The 18,786-nt window shown below is 43.0% G+C and overlaps 1 protein-coding gene across 1 annotated transcript in view; it reads left to right on the forward strand.

The window, feature by feature from the left end:
* GLDC (glycine decarboxylase) overlaps positions 1-18,786 on the forward strand; it is a 183,823-nt gene that overhangs the window by 94,364 nt on the left and 70,673 nt on the right. The window contains exons 6-10 of the mRNA XM_069230125.1: positions 4,129-4,276; positions 4,366-4,562; positions 12,817-12,913; positions 14,533-14,638; positions 15,803-15,942. Of these exons, the coding sequence (XP_069086226.1) occupies positions 4,129-4,276; positions 4,366-4,562; positions 12,817-12,913; positions 14,533-14,638; positions 15,803-15,942 (688 nt within the window). The remainder of the gene's footprint in view (positions 1-4,128; positions 4,277-4,365; positions 4,563-12,816; positions 12,914-14,532; positions 14,639-15,802; positions 15,943-18,786) is intronic.

An 18,786-nucleotide genomic window follows, 5' to 3' on the forward strand; every position in this document is an offset into this window, starting at 1 on the left:
TGGCTTTATATGGATTGAAGAGCCCCTAGATGGCTTCAGGATTACGCTGCCCAAGTATTCCGTGTTCCCACATTTAATTGCCGCAGCCGCGCGTGTTTAAGAGGAGGACTTTGGGCACCGGCACGTTTTTATTTACAAATTAAGCACTGTCAAACAGTCCAATAGTTTAACATCTTAAGCAAGGCAGAAAACGGCCCGTTTCTCTACTGCCTATGTAGAAAGCAAAGAAGGGAGAGATACAGATATGGGAATAAGGGATACCCTTTTGTTTCGAGATCCCTCTATCTGTTGGGATCTGTGCTTTATCTGTGAACCAACCTGTTCAGAGCTCTGCTTTTCCCTGAAGGGCTCAAATTTGAGTACTATCGTATTAGACTGGCAATGACTTCTCCATATCTAGGAAGTTGTGTCCTGCAGTGGAAACTCCCATTGGCAGTTTTGAGAGTGTTCTCTTAGGGTCAGTATAGAGATATTTAAAAGAAGCAAACATGTGAACAGGCGAATAAACCACTTTTTCTTTTCACAAATACTCTTCCATTACAGCACTAAAATTGAATAGTTGTATGCATTCTTCATGCAGGTTTCTTGTACATGTAAAACTTTGAAGAGCTACGTGCCTAATTCACATGTACTAAACAGTGTTTGGCTTTCAATTACATTTTCATGAATTATGTCCCTGGGAGAGGGGTATCAAGATAGGTGTAACATAAAAAAAGGGCATCCACATCAAGATTTTTTGACACTTGCCAGACCCTCAAGAAGGACACAAAATAGCCCACGAATTCATGGGCACTCTGCTATACCAAGTTAAAGCTGGTAGCATACCTTTGTTTACCCACTGCTAGTCTTGTGAAAATCAGTGAGATGGCCCGGGGCTGGGGGCATACTGCTTGCCCCTTTGCCCAGTTTCTTGTTTTTCTGCCAGAATAGTTGTCAACTAGTGTCAGCTGAGGGAGAAGTAAAATACTCTCCAGAGAGCTTCCTCTAGTACAGGTCTTAGGAAGCTGATCCATCTACTCTAGAGAAGCTAGTGAGGAGGATTTATTTAAATCTAATCACTATTGATCATAAAAATAGCAACAGTGTACAAACATGGTCGTTGTCCATGTTTCAAGAAGGAAAAGATAATAAATCAAAAATATTCAGAGTGAGGTAGAACCAAAACTGCCCTCTCGACAGACTAGCCATAACCCATGTCCATCCATCCCTCCATCCCATTCCACTCCAAAAGCTCTGAATGTACCCCCTGCTGCTGCTATCCATCCAGAGCCCTTTTACGATCTGAGGAATGTACCACGTGTTTCTTCACATGTAGGCATCTGGTCACATAAGCTGTATACCAATTTCTCATAAGTAGCCAAGTCATACATGCCTTTCAATCACAAGTGATACGTTGTTACCCCAGATGTAATCTACAACATTAAAATGGCATTTCTCGCCACTGCAATCGACGTAGATACCCACAGGCTTCGGAAATGGTTAACTTCAGGGATAGTAGTGTTGTCAGGGAGCAACACTATTAAGGCAGACAGTGTTTTTTTTATTCCCCCCCCTCCTTGTATATTCCTTAAACCTAGACAGGTATCTGTCAGGTTTGCCTTACTCCCAAAATACGTGGATAATGTTGCAGTGAGATTGTGCGTGCCTCCCCTGTGTAGAAATGGGATAGAAACTTTTTTTTGTAGGCTGAGCGGTGAACAATGCCACTGATGCAGTATTTTGAAATAACTTAATTTCAGTCTGGCTGCTTTGACTACCTTTCCCTTATCATAATGCGAACACAATTCATCCCAATTCTCCTCCTAATATTTGAGCCAGTCTGTCCTCTTACCCGTCCCTAAGGCCACGCAATATGTAACATTAAAAGTTGTGATCAACAAGTATCCCCTGAAGACCTATTACCATACCCTTAAACACCCCAGTGTGTGCATATTTATAGACTGAAGAGTGGGTTAATTGCTGGAGTCCAGACAAGGTTGCAAGCAATGGATTAATTGTGTGTATCTCCAAATCTGGGAGTGTTGCAGACCAAATTCTTGTTAGTCTGCAAATAATTTAAAGAGACTGTTGTATAGTAAGATCGTTCAATGTAGACACTTTTCTCTTTTCATATCTTCCATTCTATTGTCTTTCCATCAGAATAGCTCCAGTCTGCTATGCGTCTGCTTGTGCGTGAAGTCTGCTATGAACCCACAGCATAATGTGAACCTTTTGCCATACATACTTTAGAGAGTTATGCGATTTAGTCATTCCTCCACTTTAGGTCCTCTCATTTACAGCTGATTTAGCACCCCACCGAACAGGGGTCTGTCTGTGCACCTAGGCTGGGACATCCCCCACATCAGAGAAGCATATATTTCATCTGGGACAGTGGATGAGATATCCAATAAGACTTCCATGTGGGCCTGTCTGAGACCACGAGATTCGTTGGACACCAAATAAAGGTCTTTAGCTTCCCTGTCAATTACTGCAGCAAATCCTTTGGTACTTTCAAAGGTATTACTAAAACATAATTAAATTCAGGTGCTGCATTCGTTTAGACTATCAGCACCCTCCCCCACAGTAAGAATTGTAACTTAATTCACATGAAAATTTGTGTAGATAGCATATTTAACAGCTGACCTAGATCGTCCCTCATATTCTCCGAGCCTCTGTCAACCAATATAACCAGGTATTTTAAACTGGAGCCTTTCCATTTCAAGGGTACATTTCCCACAGACGTCTAGAGGGAGATTTTGTTATGGGCAAGGGATCACACCTCCCATTTTATCTCATACCTCAAACTCTGAGAAGATTGAGATCAACCAAATCATTGCTGGAATCAGTTATTGGGCCACAGTATCACCATGAGGTCATCCACATAAAGCATTATTTTAAATTCTCCCTCTCGTTATACTGTCCAACTAAAGAACTGTGATGGCCAAAGTCATTTTTGTCTAATGCAACGTCCAGTAGATCTATATTACCTAGAGACTCAAGAGAGACCATTCTTGAAGAGCCAGAACAATCTTATAGTTTCCGTTACTCTTTACTGTAATTCTGCATTTATGGTAAGTTAATCATTTATTGATTTAATAGAACTACTACAGAGCATTGTTGCCCAGAGGTTACAAAAAGTTGTACATAAGATATTTTGTCATATTTGATGACAAACAAGGATGTGGGAATGACACAAGACAAGACTGGTAGAGTTGCAATTGCAGTGATCTTATTTTATCTGAAGTCCGCTTCAGCAATGGCTTTTATTGCATGAACTACATTTTTGTGAGTCCAGATAGTTAGAAGATCTGGTTAAAGGTGAGGCGGATGGGTTGGGGAGGGGCAAAGTGTTATTGGGAGAGTGCATTCCAGTGATTGGCTCTGAGAGAAGTCACAGTCAGGTCTGCATTGTGGTGCTCTCCAGCCCACTGTTGTAGTTCGTCACTGGGCAACATCACAAAACAACATAAAATGATGCACAGAGTGTTGAAACATTTCAAACACTCACCTCCAGTCACAGTTCTGGGTTTAATCCATCGTTCTTTTATCTCGCCACGTCACCCCAGTTTGGACCCAGCCATATGCAAATCAGTCTTGACCCTGTTCCGCATGGGAACAATCTAGCCCGAACAGCCAGACCAGGTCCTCTCTGGACAGGAAACAAGCATCCTGGGACTGGTTTCAGGGTATCACCCTTCATCAGCCAGGCTAGCTTGAACCCAGTGGTGCAGTGTGTAGTTCGTCACTGCACTTTCACCACAGCAAAGGGATAAATTATGGCTTCCCTCAATCCTATCTTGCTTCCCTTTTCATTCATCTGCCTTTGATTTTGTGGCTGCACAGAGACTAATGCACTGTATCCCATCTTTGCTTTGCAACTCAGTTTAGTTCATTTTCTGGGTCCAGTTTCCTCCTGCCAATTCTTGCACCTGGCTGACCATACCCTCAGACATTTGCCACCCTAGGTGGTAGAAGTGGTATGTCTAGATACTCCAGGTTGCTTTTCTTCTATTCATTCAACTGGTGGTCCAGTAGCACTGTAGACACATTATAGTCATATTGAAGTCTATGCATCAGGGCAATGCTCTACAAGCCTATCCAAGCGAATAGAAAATAGTTCTTCTTTAACCTCCTTTATTTGCCTTTCAGTTACATTGGTGTTTCTGTTGAACTGAAACTACCGCATGAGATGGATTTTAGTGGTAAAGATGTCAGCGGAGTGTTGTTTCAGTATCCAGATACTGAAGGGAAGGTGGAAGACTTCACTGAACTGGTTGATCGAGCACACCAGAATGGGGTAGGAGTGGTTTACGATGTAAATTGTTGATGTATGTTTTTTTGTTTTCTCTTAACTTGACAACTATTTCCATCCCTCCATTTCCTCAGACTTTGACCTGTTGTGCCACTGACCTTTTGGCCCTATGTCTTCTGAGGCCTCCTGGTGAGTTTGGTGTGGATGTTGCCTTGGGTAATTCCCAGAGATTTGGCGTACCCCTGGGATATGGAGGACCTCATGCTGCCTTCTTTGCTGTCAAAGAAAGTCTGGTGAGAATGATGCCTGGAAGAATGGTGGGAGTAACTCGGTAAGCAGCAGACTTAATGGGGAGGTTGCTGTCTGTTATAGCAGTTAAACTACATTGATTTACTTGCCAGGTTATTCCTAGGATGTGGTTCCCATATGCTCTTGTTTTTGCGCATGACTAAATGATGTATTCTTTGTCAGTACCGAGGCAGTTCCTGAAGGCTTGCTTACAGCCAGCATATCTAAAAACCTCTAATTCGAGGTAGTAATGTGTAACTTTGATATTGTTGTCAGAGACCGAGATTGAGATGGTTAGTCTGTAGAAAAGACGTTTGTTGAATGGCCAGTAACCTTGACTTGTTTATTATTGTTCACCAAAATTACCAAGAAAGGTATACCTTATCAGTGTGCACTGCCCGCAAGTGGACTAGTAACAGGGTATGGCTGAAGGTGGTGTGCTGTCTGATATGTATAGGAACAGACTGCCCAGTGGCACTTGTGGCAGTAGGGATACTGAGCACAGACCAAGGATAAATCTGACACCCAGTGCCAAGTCAGAGACCAAGCTGAGGGGCACTGTTAGCAATGATACTAGGCACAGTGTGTGGCCTATGGCTATCTTTACTGCCAAGCACATAGTGGGCATAACTATTGACTGTACTCAACAGCAACTGGGACAAGTGGTAAAGGCAAATTGCCGTCAGTGTTAAAGTAGAACATAAAAAGATGTTAGTTGTCTACTAAAATAGATTACTAACAAGTGATATAAAAAAAAAAAACTTTAAGTACTCTGCAAATAACAATTTAAATAGGAGTTAGAATTACAATCCGAAATCCTAAGAAAATGATTTTTTTCCAGGTAACATTAGCTATAGCAACCGTGATGCCCTCACTCATCAAAGAAGTGCCTGAAACGTCATACATGACATCACAAGTGTCATTGATGAGACAATTGGTAATTTCATAAATGACCCCACTATTTCAGAAAACACACAATAGCACTTTCTGATCTCTTTTCCTGGCAATGGACCTACAGTCGGCCATCACTACGTCTGTGCCAGGATGCTGTTGTTAAAAGCAGTGGCTCAGGCTTGCATCTGAATTTAGTATATAATAATAATATATAATAATATATATATATATATTTTTTTTTTTTTTTCACACAAACCGCATTGTTTAGAAAAAGGAAGTCAGTACATACCATGAAACAAAGGGTGGTTATCACTAACCAAATTCAATAATTGGAGACAGTGATTGCAGATTTGTGATAAGAGATCAGCTAACAAATGCAACCTATATACAGGTTATGTGGTTTATTTGCATAATAGTTCTATCAGAAACAATTGCCATTGTTGGGTATTCTTTCCCTCTGTTTTCATAAGATGGCTCTTCAAGCTGGTGTTGAACTTTTCGTATATGCATTACCTGGTATCTTGCTGAAGTGGTGGTTAGTGAACGCTTCCATGCACATTGAAGGGTTGAGTCGATGAGGTCAGGCTGTCTCAATGGAAGTAAATAGCTGAGGTGATGAGAGCAGAGGAGGAGGGAAAGTAGTAGACCTCCTTTACAATAATTTGCCATGATGGGCCAGAGGGCTGTACAGTATCCAGCTACATTGACAATCAGAGATGCAGGGCTGAAATTAGGGAGAGGAGATGGAGACTGAGAAGATCATAGAGCAGGCACAGAGAAGGGGTGGTAATTCATGTGGAGATGTCAACATGTAAGATGGTAAATAGAGGACCCTGAACTCATCCTTAAGGGAAGTCAATGGAAAGCACTGTCAGTAGAGCTATCTACAAGTCTGACTCCACTGAGGAAAAATTGTAGAATTGATGACTCATAACATTTAAGTGCTGTTGATTGTCGTGGGTCATACAAAGAGTATCGAGGGGTGTCCTGCAGTGTCCAAAGCTACAGACAGGTGAAGGAGAATGACAATAGAGACTAGGTGATTGTGGTGAGCAGAGGAAATACATTTGGTGACATGTGAGAACACTGTTTCCGTCACTTGAAGGGCATAGAGAAAGATTTTACTCAATGGAAAAATAGATAATCCAGTGCCCACCTTCTTGCAGTCTTTCAGCTCATCCTTTTGTTGTATGCGCCAATGCCCCATTTGATTCCATATAACCTCTGAGGACTTCAGTTAACTGTCACTGTAGAAAACATTTTTGCTAAGAATTATTTGTCACCACACTAGGTGGCTGCAGCAATGTGACACCATACAGGGTGTGGGTTGGAAGGACATTGTCTTTGTTTTGATCCTATAGGGATGCATGATGACCACCAAGGTGTAGTTATTAGTTTTTGGATGCAGAACAAAGCAGTGTCTTGGATGATGAAATATCAGAGACCTATGCACAGTTTTATGATTTTCAGTATGCTGGTAACTTTGAACAGGTCTCTGGATCCCTTTATGGTATTTCATTATATAGTCTGCTTAGCTGATTATTGCACTGGGTTGTCCAATCTGAGATTTTGTGTATAGTTGTGGCCTGAGCTGGCATAGTTGGAAGGAGAGAGAGAAGTGGAGAGATCTCTTGGGATGGGCATTTTTATCATCATCCCATATTGGAGTGTCTTTGTGAGATGTGAAGAAGTGGTCAGCATGTATAGATATTTGGGACCTGCAGTGGTGGACTATATTAAAGTCCTCCGAATTGTCCAGCAGTGTGTGCAAGATCTCTTCAGTTATTCCATGCCTGTTCATTTGGTGACATTTGGTTTTCGGCTGTACACTGCTGGTGATGGATGACGCTCATAGCAGATGTCTTATGTGAATTTAAGAGGTATAAGTTACAATTTATTGCTGGCTGTTGTGTATTATGGTTTTAGTATTATTGTGGGCCATAACTGTTATATATGGAAGTACATAGTTATATAATGCAAAGGCGAACCATAGGGCAGCCTTTCTTAGCTTACCTGCATATTGAAAGCAGTTTGCTGGTTGAGTTGTATACAATTTGTGGGTTGTAAGATGAGGATTGCACTTGAATGCCATCTCCAGTTATCCCTTATTAGTAGAGTGTAGTAGTGTTCTAGCAGCTTAGGCTGATAGTTCAGCCTTGGCTGCTCTGCTATAGCTACCTCTAAGACATGCAAAGCTAATGCAATGCCACTTATATCATATAGGTACTATATCATAAGAAAGACAATACTCAGTTACCAAAAATAAAGGTACTTTATTTTAGTGACAATGTGCCAAAAATATCTCAGGGGATGTTCTCCTGTAGGAGGTAAGTAATGTACACAAAATACACAACTAACCAAATCAGGTAAGTAAAACAGTCAGAAAGTAGTGCAAACACTGTAAAACACAATAGGATGCAATAGGCCTCGGGGCAACACAAACCATATACTAAGAGTGGAATGTGAACCATGAATGGACCCCTAGGCTAGTGTAGTGTGTAGAGGGTCGCTGGGAATGTAAGAAAACACTAAGGGTGTAAAGAATACCCCACCCCAAGACCCTGGAAAGTAGGAGTAAAATACTACTGTTTCCCCAGTAACACACTAAAGTCGTGATAAAGGATTTTGCAACCAGTCTGTAAAGCACTGAAGACGGATTCCTGGACCTGAAGACCTGCAAAAGAAGGGGACCAAGTCAAAGAGTCTCTAAAGTGTCCAAGGGGGGCAGGAGCCCACTAAACCCTGGATGAAGGTGCAAAAAGCCTGCCTCCGGTTGGAAGAAGCTGCAAGATTAGCAACAACGGTAGGAGGTAGGAAGTTCTTTGTGCAGAAGATGTCCCACAGCGTGCTGGAGGATGCAGAGTTGTTTCCTTGGCAAAATATTGCAAGCAAGCCTTGCTAGCTGCAAGAGTTGCTGTTGGAGAAAAAGGGTGCTGCCCTGGCCCAGGAAGGACCAGGATGTCGCCACTTGGGAGAGGACACAAAGGGGGCCCTCAGCAACGTAGAGAGCCCACGCACAGGAAGGAAGCACCCGTAGAAGTCCTTGAACACGGGTTCAAGAAGTATGAAAACAGCAGTCGTCTCAACACTGCAAAGATGGGTCCCACGACACCAGAGATAAACTCAGGGAGCTGAGCATCGCAGGACGGAGTGCTGGGGACCTAGGCTCGGCTCTGCATGCAGGATCACTTGGAAATGTGCACAGAAGCCCTTGTAGCTGCAGAACACGCAATGCACAGGATTACTGTCTGGGGAGGGGAGGCAATGACTTATCTCCTCCACATTTGGACAGTTGGACCACTGGACAGTCTGGGTCAATTGGGTCCACCACCTGTGTTCCAGGGGCCACGCTCGTCCGGAGGAGAGGGGACCCAGAGTACCGGTGAAACTGACGTTTGGTGCCTGCTGAAGCATGGGGATGATTCCGTTGACCCACAGGAGATTTCTTTGTGGCTTCCAGTGCAGGATGAATGCAGGCAGCCCCCAGAGCATGCACCACCAGGAAACAGTCAAAGCCGGCAGGATTAGGCGCTACAATGTCGCTGGTAGTCTTCTGGCTACTTTGTTGCAGTTTTGCAGGCGTCCTGGAGCAGTCAGCGGTCAATCCTTGGCAGAAGTCGAAGAGGGAAGTGCAGAGGAACCCTGATGAATTCTTGCAAGTCCTAATCGGAGGAAAAGCCCACTGGAGAGACCCTAAATAGCCCTCGGAGGAGGATTGGCCACCTAGTCAGGTATGCACCTATCAGGAGGGGTCTCTGACGTCACCTGCTGGCACAGGCCACTCAGAGGCCTCCAGAGTGCCTCCACACCTCTGGAAACAAGATGGCAGAGGTCTGAGACACACTGGAGGAGCTCTGGGCACCACCCCTGGGGTGGTGATGGACAGGGGAGTGGTCACTCCCCTTTCCTTTGTCCAGTTTCATACCAGAGCAGGGAGTGGAGGTTCCCTAAACTGGTGTAGATGGGCTTATGCAGGGAGGGCACCATCTGTGCCCTTCAAAGCATTTCCAGAGGCTACCCCTCCCCAGCCTTTAACACCTATTTCCAAAGGGAGATGGTGTGACACCCTCTCTCAGAGGAAATTCTTTGTTCTGCCTTCCTGGGACTGGGCTGTCCAGACCCCAGGAGGGCAGAACCCTGTCTGTGGGGTGGCAGCAGCTGTAGCTGCAGAGAAAACCCCAGAGAGCTGGTTTGGCAGTACTGGGGGTCCATAGTGGAGCCCCCAGGATGCATGGAATTCGCTCCCCAATACGAGATTTGGAATGGGGGGAAAATTCCATGATCTTAGACATGTTACATGGCCAGATTCGGAGTTACCATTGTGAAGCTACATATAGGTATTGACCTATATGTAGTTCACATGTGTAATGGTGTCCCCTGCACTCACAAAGTCCGGGGAAATGGCCCTGAACTATGTGGGGGCACCTTTGCTAGTGCCGGGGAGCCCTCACACTTAGTAACTTTGCACCTAACCTTCAGGAAGTGAAGGTTAGACATATAGATGACTTATAAGTTACTTAAGTGCAGTGAAAATGGCTGTGAAATAACATGTTTGTTATTTCGCTCAGGCTGCAATGGCAGTAATGGCCCCTGTCAAGTTTCTTCTCCCACCGGCCCCATCCGGTTTATTCTCTACCCCCTCCCATTCTTGTTTCTTCTCCATGACCACCTGCCCTCCTGTCAGTGTTTCTTCTCATCCTCACACCCACCCATTCCCGCTTCGTCTCTCCCTATCCCAACTTCATGTCCCAGTTTCTCTTCACCCCTCACACCCACCACCCGGTCTGTTTATTCTCCCAAATGACAGAAGATTTTTTTTTAAAATAAAAATGCTACAAATCAGCTGTCCCAATTCCAGGGATTTGAATTTTGCGATTTGGCACCTGAGACCTTAGAATTCGGGTACCTATAACTTTCTGCGTGTAATGTATGGAAATACTAAAAGAAGTAAAACAAATAAACCACTGAGATGTCTTTTACGGATAAATGAAAATGTTTTGTCTATTACCATCCAAAACACCCTTAAATGTCAATGTACAAATAATTCTTTGTTACTTAATACATTTAAAAAATGCTGGCCTTGCCCATGCGTTAATGTGTACATCTAGCAGCTACAGCTGCATGTTTACAAAACAAACTTCACCCGTTTTTAATTTTAGTGGCAAAAACGTTTATAGGAGGTTTAAAACTGGCAATATCCCCTAATTTACTACCAATCATTTCAAAGGGATCTAAACATTGACCTTAATAAACTTCTTGGGCCTTAATTCGAAAAAAAAAAAATTTTGCACTCTGCAGTTCATTTTATGGAAAGTGGTGCTCTCGGTGTTCATCACATCCTCACCTAATCAATGAGCTGTACACCATTTTATTTGAGGAGCCTTTTGTACAAGTACATAAAGACTATAGTGTTGTGAATGTCCCCTCATTTCTTTCTGAAGGTAGTGGCATATTAATCAGTACTTTAAGTTACCTTCTTTCTTCATGCACCCCAGTCTCTTGCAGAAAGCGGTGTTAAGAGTTATGTATCAAATAAAATGTACAAAGGCATTTGCTCAACCACATTTTAGAAAACCATTCTCAAAATCATGTCTTGCCTGGTGGATTGTAAGATCTATTCAAATATGTTATACAAAAGCAAAGCTTCCATTAATTTCTCTAACAAGAACACACTCCTCTCCAAGGAAAGGAGTTAGTGATTCCTCTACTGAATATGCTTGTAGCTAGATACTGATAAATATGCTGCTTGGTCATACATACATACATTTGATGAACATTACTGTATGGACTCTCAAGCCCAACAAGATGCACAGGTCTGAAAGATTGTTTTATGGACGTTATTCCAGAAATGTCCTGCATTTGTTTGCAACCTATCACTTTAGGGGAATGGCTGCTGCTTTCAGGTCTATGCATAACATATACCGAAACAGCAGCACGTGCTGTAAACTGAAAATGTTATTCATATGAAGCAATTGCTTTGCAGCTTTTTAGTGCAGTAGATTCACATGCACATTTCACATATTCCCAGATGTAAGTGTGCCTGGTACCAGTCTAATATATATTCAGTTTCAGAGAAAACCTGCTGCTTGACATCTCCACACTAACACTTACTTGCGGGGGAAAAGACAATCTGAGGTGGAGTCTGTGTCCTGGTGCATTGTGGGTTTCATGAGAGGTAGTACAAGTTGTTTGAAACCAAAGCTCCATCCCCAAATTACAATGTATAATATCGGAGTTCATCACTATTGTGGGGGCCTGTACGGTATGTGAATTCACAGCAGTATAAGCTGCAAACCGATCTTTGTAGGGAGGTAATCTAAAAGTACATGGTTTTTCTAATTCTGTGAGATCTTCCTTGGTAAATCCAAGATCCAAAGAGGAAGAAGTGTGGTATGAGCTTGTACTTTCACTGTTAAAATTGTCAGTCTTTATGCTCGATGAGTGTTATATACCTGGCAACCTAAATTCTAACAATTGCATGTGTGTTAATTTGAAGATAATTGCTAGGTAGAATACTGTGTGGTACACTGAGTTCTAGATCATAGTAATACCTTAAGGTGGCATTGCTTTTAATTGAGGGAAACGCACAAGACGTAGATGGTTCACCTAGGTGCACTCACAGGGAATAGAGTTCAGTAAGTTTATTTTTCGGGGGATCCCCCTCGATGGACATTATCCATGACTGACCTCAGTATTTCGTATCTGAATCCCTTATGCCATTTCTTTGTTGATACCCCAGTATTCAATAAAATACTTTGTAAACTTTATATTGCAAATGAAATTACAAGCTGGTGATATCATCTTAAACAGTATGGCATTGAGACCTCATTAACTCACTTTACATACACTGTAGTAAACATGAAGTACGTGGCAATTCACAGTCCAACTGAGGCCTTACTATTTCATGGCGTAGCCGTGCAAGGACCCTCCTACCACAGTGAGCCAGATTAAACTATAACAGTAATTTGTCTCGGGAAATGTGTAATTTTCTTGAACACAGTTGTGCACTACCCCCAGCTGACTGCCTCCGTCTTTCTTCACCCATGTATCACCCACTCTATCATTCCTATTTACTTATCCATAGACAGTCATTTAGCCAGGCATTAGAGTAAATCTTATAGTGTGACATTATGCTCCTTCTCCTGATGAAGGCTCAGCAAGAACAAGCATAGAATCCAAATTGTTACATTGACAACTACTTAAAACGTGAATGCTATAGAAACTTAAGTAACGCAAACCTAGTATCCTATAAATTTATTATTAGCAGAGTACTTATTTATAGTGCTGGTTGACAGATCCTTCTTTTATTGAGCTGGGTAATAGTTAATCTATAACATTACTGCATGGTATTATTACTTTGCTCAATTTATCAACATTAAATGTTTTGCTCCTTCGTGTCCTAGAGATGCCACAGGGAAAGAGGTGTATCGTCTTGCCTTGCAAACCAGAGAACAGCACATTAGGCGAGACAAAGCTACAAGCAACATCTGCACAGCACAGGTAAAACATGCCATTCTCTAAATTCGATCCAATTTTACAGCATTTCATAAGTGTTTTTTTTTTTTTTTTTTTTTGATAGATGTATTTCTCAATCCTGTAACAGTGATTCTTAACCTTTAACTTCTCTGGACCCCTCTATCATTACTGGAATCTGTGCCCCCCCACTGAGTCATTATTAGAATCCAGAGGCCCTCACTGAGTCATTATTAGCCTAAGCAAATATGATCATTTGAACAGCAAACCAATACACACAAATACAGAAACAAGCAATCATCAAACAAATGCACAAATGAGATATTTTATTTAATTCAAACAAATCTAAAAATATAAAAGTTTAAATTTTAAAGGGTAGGTTGGAGTTTTTCTAAAGTCAGTTGAGTCTACTGAACAGCCATACTATACTCTGTTTGATGCTCTTGCACTGCTCCCCTGAAGCAGTCTAAGAATACCATACCCACTTAATTCTTAGCCTCCAGTTTCAAATGTTGCTTCTTTGTATACACTATATTCATTTGTTATTATTTAATTTTTCTTAGCAGTCTGGGGCCCCCTGATTCGGCTTGGTGGGTTCCCAGGAGTCCTTGGACCGCAGGTTAAGAAACTGCTGCTCTATAAAATTCAGGGTTTGACCAAATCACTGATAATGGCTTTTAAGGACAAAGGGCGTATTTTGCAATTGTGAGCATTCCTCTTTCGTTGTAGTTTTTAGTTTATAGGTTTAGGTTTTAGTTTTTGTGTTCTTGGGTTTAAAGTAGGTTTGGAGCCATCCAGGCCAGACTGCTAGTATGGGTGTATACATGGAGTGAGTGCATGTCATAAGCTGTATTATCTCTGGTTGCTGCCAAAGACCGGGGAAGTGCAGTTGCTATTCTCGAATTCAGTGTGCATCATCTTATGTTGCACTAGAGTGAAGGGGGGGCATCGAGCTGTTGCCGGCACTTGCTGTTCTGTTGTCCATACTTTCTCCTGTATCTCCTTCTGGCACCTTCACTTCAAAATCACAACTTCAGTGTTACACCTACAAAAACAAAACACCATCTGCAACCACAACACTAACATGCATCAGCTTCCTGTGCTCACTGTATGACCTGATCCATACAAAGGCATAGCACACACTTAAGTAACACTATAACAAAGAGAAATATATTGCATTTGTCAGTGCTTGTTTGGAGTAAGTTTAACCACATTTTAGGATTACTCAGTAGATTGATAGTGTTATACATGGAAGGGGTGGGGCATGAGGAAGCAAAAAGCTAAACTCTGCTGTGGGGTGGGCTGATCAGTAATGGACAGGATAGTTTGTATTGCCATGATAAATTCTATGCTCTGATAGCTAATGTTTTATAACGCATTTGAAACCACAATTGAAAATGGACCATTGCCATCTTAAGTACGAATTCTAAGTTGGTGTTTTATCGTTAATATATTGACATTCCCTTAAAATATTTTGCCATGTTCATAGCTAATATGGAATTGTGTCCTTTCTCCCAAACGAATTATTTTAATTGTACAACTTAACCTCATGGTGTACAAATTACTGTTACGTTAGGAGTGTATGAACTCTGAGGAATTAGTCTAGCAATTTGAGTAACCTATCTTATTTTTTTTTTTTTTTATAGGCACTTTTGGCAAATATGGCCGCCATGTTCGGCGTTTACCATGGGCCCAGTGGTTTGAAACATATTGCAAAGAGGGTCCATAATGCCACTTTGATCTTGGCAGAAGGTAAGAATGTTTATTGACTTACTAAAGGCTAGGCTATCACATTATAGTGGCTTGTGCTATAAATGTTGGAGGAGAAGAAGTCGTACTGTCAGATGTAGACTGATTTGTATTCGAGGTGCTGGAATACTATCAGATAATGCTAGTGACGTGTCATTCGGTCCTTGAAAATTGATGATTTTTTATTTTTTTTAAACCTTTTCTTTTGAAAGAAACGGGAATGGTGCATGGTCAACCGTGCTAGAGGACATAAGTACACCAAAACACAACAGAGCAATATGAAAACTACTAGAAAGGCCCTGCGGCCAGACAGGGAATGGGAATCCAGTCGAAGGGGGTCTGATCCTTAGTAGTCGGGACTAATCTGCAAGGAACAAGAGAACTTGAGGATCCGCCAGGCCCAGTTGCAAACAGTGCAGTGGTAGAGTTTGTGGGGGAGAAGAAGGAAGGGGGATTTGGGGGGGGGGGGTCCAGGGCGGTTGGTAAGGGAAATGCTATATCTGTGGGTAGTCCGAAAGAGGAGTGGGAAAGAAAAAGGGAGGGGGATAGAGGAGATGGGTCTCCAGAGCAAGGCCCTTCAGAGTATCTGCATGGGGGAAGGATGCGAGCAGGGGGACTGGTGAATGGTGACTGTTAACCCTCGGCAGGACTGATGAAAGGGCAGAAGATCAGACAGGGGGAAAGGCTTGAACCCCCCAACCTGCATCAATCGAGAATTGAGCAACCCTCCAAATGCTTCGAGAGAGAAGGGGGAGACGAGACTGACAAGGCCCGGGAAATTGGCAAGAAAGGGACATGGAGCGGGTGGGGCTAGGCTGAGCCTGGTAGATGAGTAGATGACGGTGTGAGGGTACGGGAGGTCCGGCAAAGGGAGTCCAGCCTCAGAAGGGTGGTGGAGAGGGGCGGCGGAGGAATCCGCTGCATGGGGGTTTGAGGTGGGTGTGGGGGTGACGGGAGAGAGGAATTGATGGTTTGTACTGGTAGTGATGACCAAGACCGTGTCCTCTAAATCAATCCTTACAAGTAATCATGGAGGTGCGAGTGGTCACAAGGCATGTCTTTCTATATATAATCGAATGCTGATTTGTTGTTTTCACGGTCTAGCGTTAAAATTTTTCTCAATGAACAGTCTGTAGAGAATATGAACTAATATACAGTTTCTTTTAGGTCTGAAACGCGCAGGCCACACATTAGAACATGACATTTTCTTTGATACCTTGAAAATACAGTCCGGCTGTTCTGTGCAAGAGGTCTTGGACAGGGCTGCTCAACGACAAATTAACCTTCGCATGAATGGTGATGGAACAGTAAGTGATTTTGAGTTATTTTAACGGGTGCAGGAAAAGAGTATATAGAACAGGCTGCACTTGAGAGGTGCGCTTACAGCAGGGGTCTCCAGTATGTCATTTGCAACATTCTGCTCACAGCACCCTCATATTGCAGGATGTCTAGACTTAGCCTACAACTTGAACACACTTAACAGTTCAGGCTCTTTGCTCCTTTTTACGTTAAGACTAGGTTAGCAACTTAGCTATGCTATACTGGAATTAGATTGGAAGATTAGATCAAGAAGAAATAATGTAGGAATTCCTCTTTGCATTAGGGCAAGATGGAAGACTAATTGTTGTGGCCCTTCCAAGTCGGATGGGCTCTCTTCAGAACTCCTAGGCCTTCTTCTGGACCTGTCATCGGTAAACCTTTGAATCTTAGGGACAGATGCACATCTTTTTGATTTGTGAGAGTACCAGAGGGTTGCACTTTTTAGAACTGTGCTACATGTGTGCCCAGACTTCAGCACTGTCCAGCGAAGTCCGGGGCCTGTATTACACATGGGGGATCGCTGCCCTGGTCTGTGCCATGGTGCCCCGTACCTGGGTGTGCGGGGCACAGGCCGGTTTAGTGTGCCCCCATTACATTCAGTGTGCTGCCTAGACACAGCGACGAACTAACACCTGCCCTGGTCCCAAAGCTTTAGTGAAAGGCTGTTTGAAGTTACTAGTGTTCTTTCTCTGAGCCAGCTGATCCAGCCTCTTGTTCAAAGGCGAAAGTGACCGCCCTGCAAGCATGCGCAGTGAGTTACAGTATCTGCATGCGGGAGGAGAGAGGTCTCTGGGGCATACATATCCCCTCTAAGAGGGTACCTTTGCGGGCTCACTGACTGTGCGCTTATCTCTGCATGGTGACTGCTTCTTTGTCTTGAAACTGACACAAAGGATTCCCTCATTTGTATGGGGCACAACCCTATGCAAATGACAGAACTCCCATTTGAGATGGCCCATGTATTATCAAAGGGGCCACACAAGTGTCTGCGATTACTTAAGTGCCCCAGGAAACGCAGTGCGTCTGGGTAGCCTATGGAATGATTGCTTTTGAAAAATCGCATTCCTGAAATAAAGGTTGTTGAGTGGCTAGGATTCCATGCATCACTAACTGGCAGGACGTCTGTTGTGAAATGGCGATTCTACTCCAATGTTTGAATGTATTCTAGGTCATTCCTATAGTATTCCCAGTGCCTTTTATTGTGACTGCACAACCTCGCGTGTGGGAAGTTCGGCGAGCACTTATGAACGATTAACGTTTCTGTGCTGATCTTGAAGGTGCATTATCTGGTGATCAGTGCCCGTTTTGTCATTGTGGTTAAACCAGAATCTTACCCTACTGTGTTAGTCATTTAGGGACCAGATGTACAAACATTAGGAATACTGATTTCCTAATTGCGATTATTTCCAAATTACAATTATGAAATCGGAGTTCGTAATGTAGGAAAATCATTGTTTCATTTAGGGGTTCCTTGTGGGTCGCAAGTCGACCTATTGCATGAATATTCATGCGGTAGGTTGCAGTTTGCGACCCATGGGAATTACAGGGATGGAGTCCTGCAGAGGTCAGCAGACCACCTTGTCTGTGATTGCTTTTGAACAAAGCAATCTTTTTTTTATTTATTTTTTAGTCGCTTATTATATTGGTCCTCATGCGAGGTGCCATTCTTGTGGCATTATACTGGATTCCACCAGGATGGCCTCAGGGGAATAGCTGTATTCGTCCATTCTCTCTGTGCTCAGGGTTCTAGAGGCTTCCAGGAATGTGCATCCTTTGACATTCACGTGGTATGTGTGTGGTCCAGACTGAGTCATAGGATTTGGGGGGGGGGAGGGGGGGGGGGTGAGGGTGGTCACCTTTTCACTCCTTTAAAAAAAAATAAAAAAATTATACAAAGTGAACACTTGCTTATGCAGGGATCCGAATAAGGAGTTGTGCGATAATTGTCATACCCTCAGGTTTCACCTTTTGAAATCCGTCAGGTCAAACTGGCTGAAATTTATCTGGGGAAAAGGCTCGTAAAAAGGCAAAAACATGCATGTTATACCTCATTTCAAAGGGCATAGCTTGTAATAGGCAATACTTATTGCACCTTTCAAACACCAGTCCCTGTTGTATCAGACTTTAAAGGGTGCAGTAATCCCCTTCCCAGCCGAGCTACAGTATTTTGCCAAGCATTGATAAGGACATAGGTCTCATATGTGATACCAGAGTGGAGACCAGTATGTTTGGCTTGTGCTTTTGTGTTTTCCCTGAAGGCCTGCGCCTTACTTTTCCTTTAAGAAAAACATTTTAAGATGATTGATGTGCGCATGGATGGTGGCTATCTTGGAATGGTTTTTCATAGAGTGTGTGTTCCAAATATACTCCATGACTTGCCAGCCATCTTAGAATGGTTTCAAAATAATTTATTTGGCAGGGCCAGGGGGGCACAGGGCAGGACATAAGCAGGCATGGAGGAAGAAAGTATTTAAAGAAAGCACAGAGTGGTAAATGGGGGAGAGCTGGGAGACCAAGGAGTGACAGTGGGAGATAAAATAGTTCTTCATGTACTGCAATTCGAGGTCAGCACTGGAAGTGTGCAACTCCGCCATTAAAACACTGAAATCAAAATGCTCCTTGTTTGGGACAAACACAGAAGTATGGAGCAAAGCCATGAAATCAGGAGTAGGAAAAGGAGGTTGACAAGTACACTTAGAGCGGTATTTGGGCCCAAACCCCAGCTCACGACTAAGTCTCCATTCGAGCAATAGGCCTGTTGCCAACTGGCCACTAAATCTATTCGTAGGTGAAACATAAAATAGAATCAGACGGTACTGAGGATCAATATA

The sequence above is a fragment of the Pleurodeles waltl genome, chromosome 1_1 (assembly GCF_031143425.1).
Source record: "Pleurodeles waltl isolate 20211129_DDA chromosome 1_1, aPleWal1.hap1.20221129, whole genome shotgun sequence".
NCBI lineage: Eukaryota > Metazoa > Chordata > Amphibia > Caudata > Salamandridae > Pleurodeles > Pleurodeles waltl.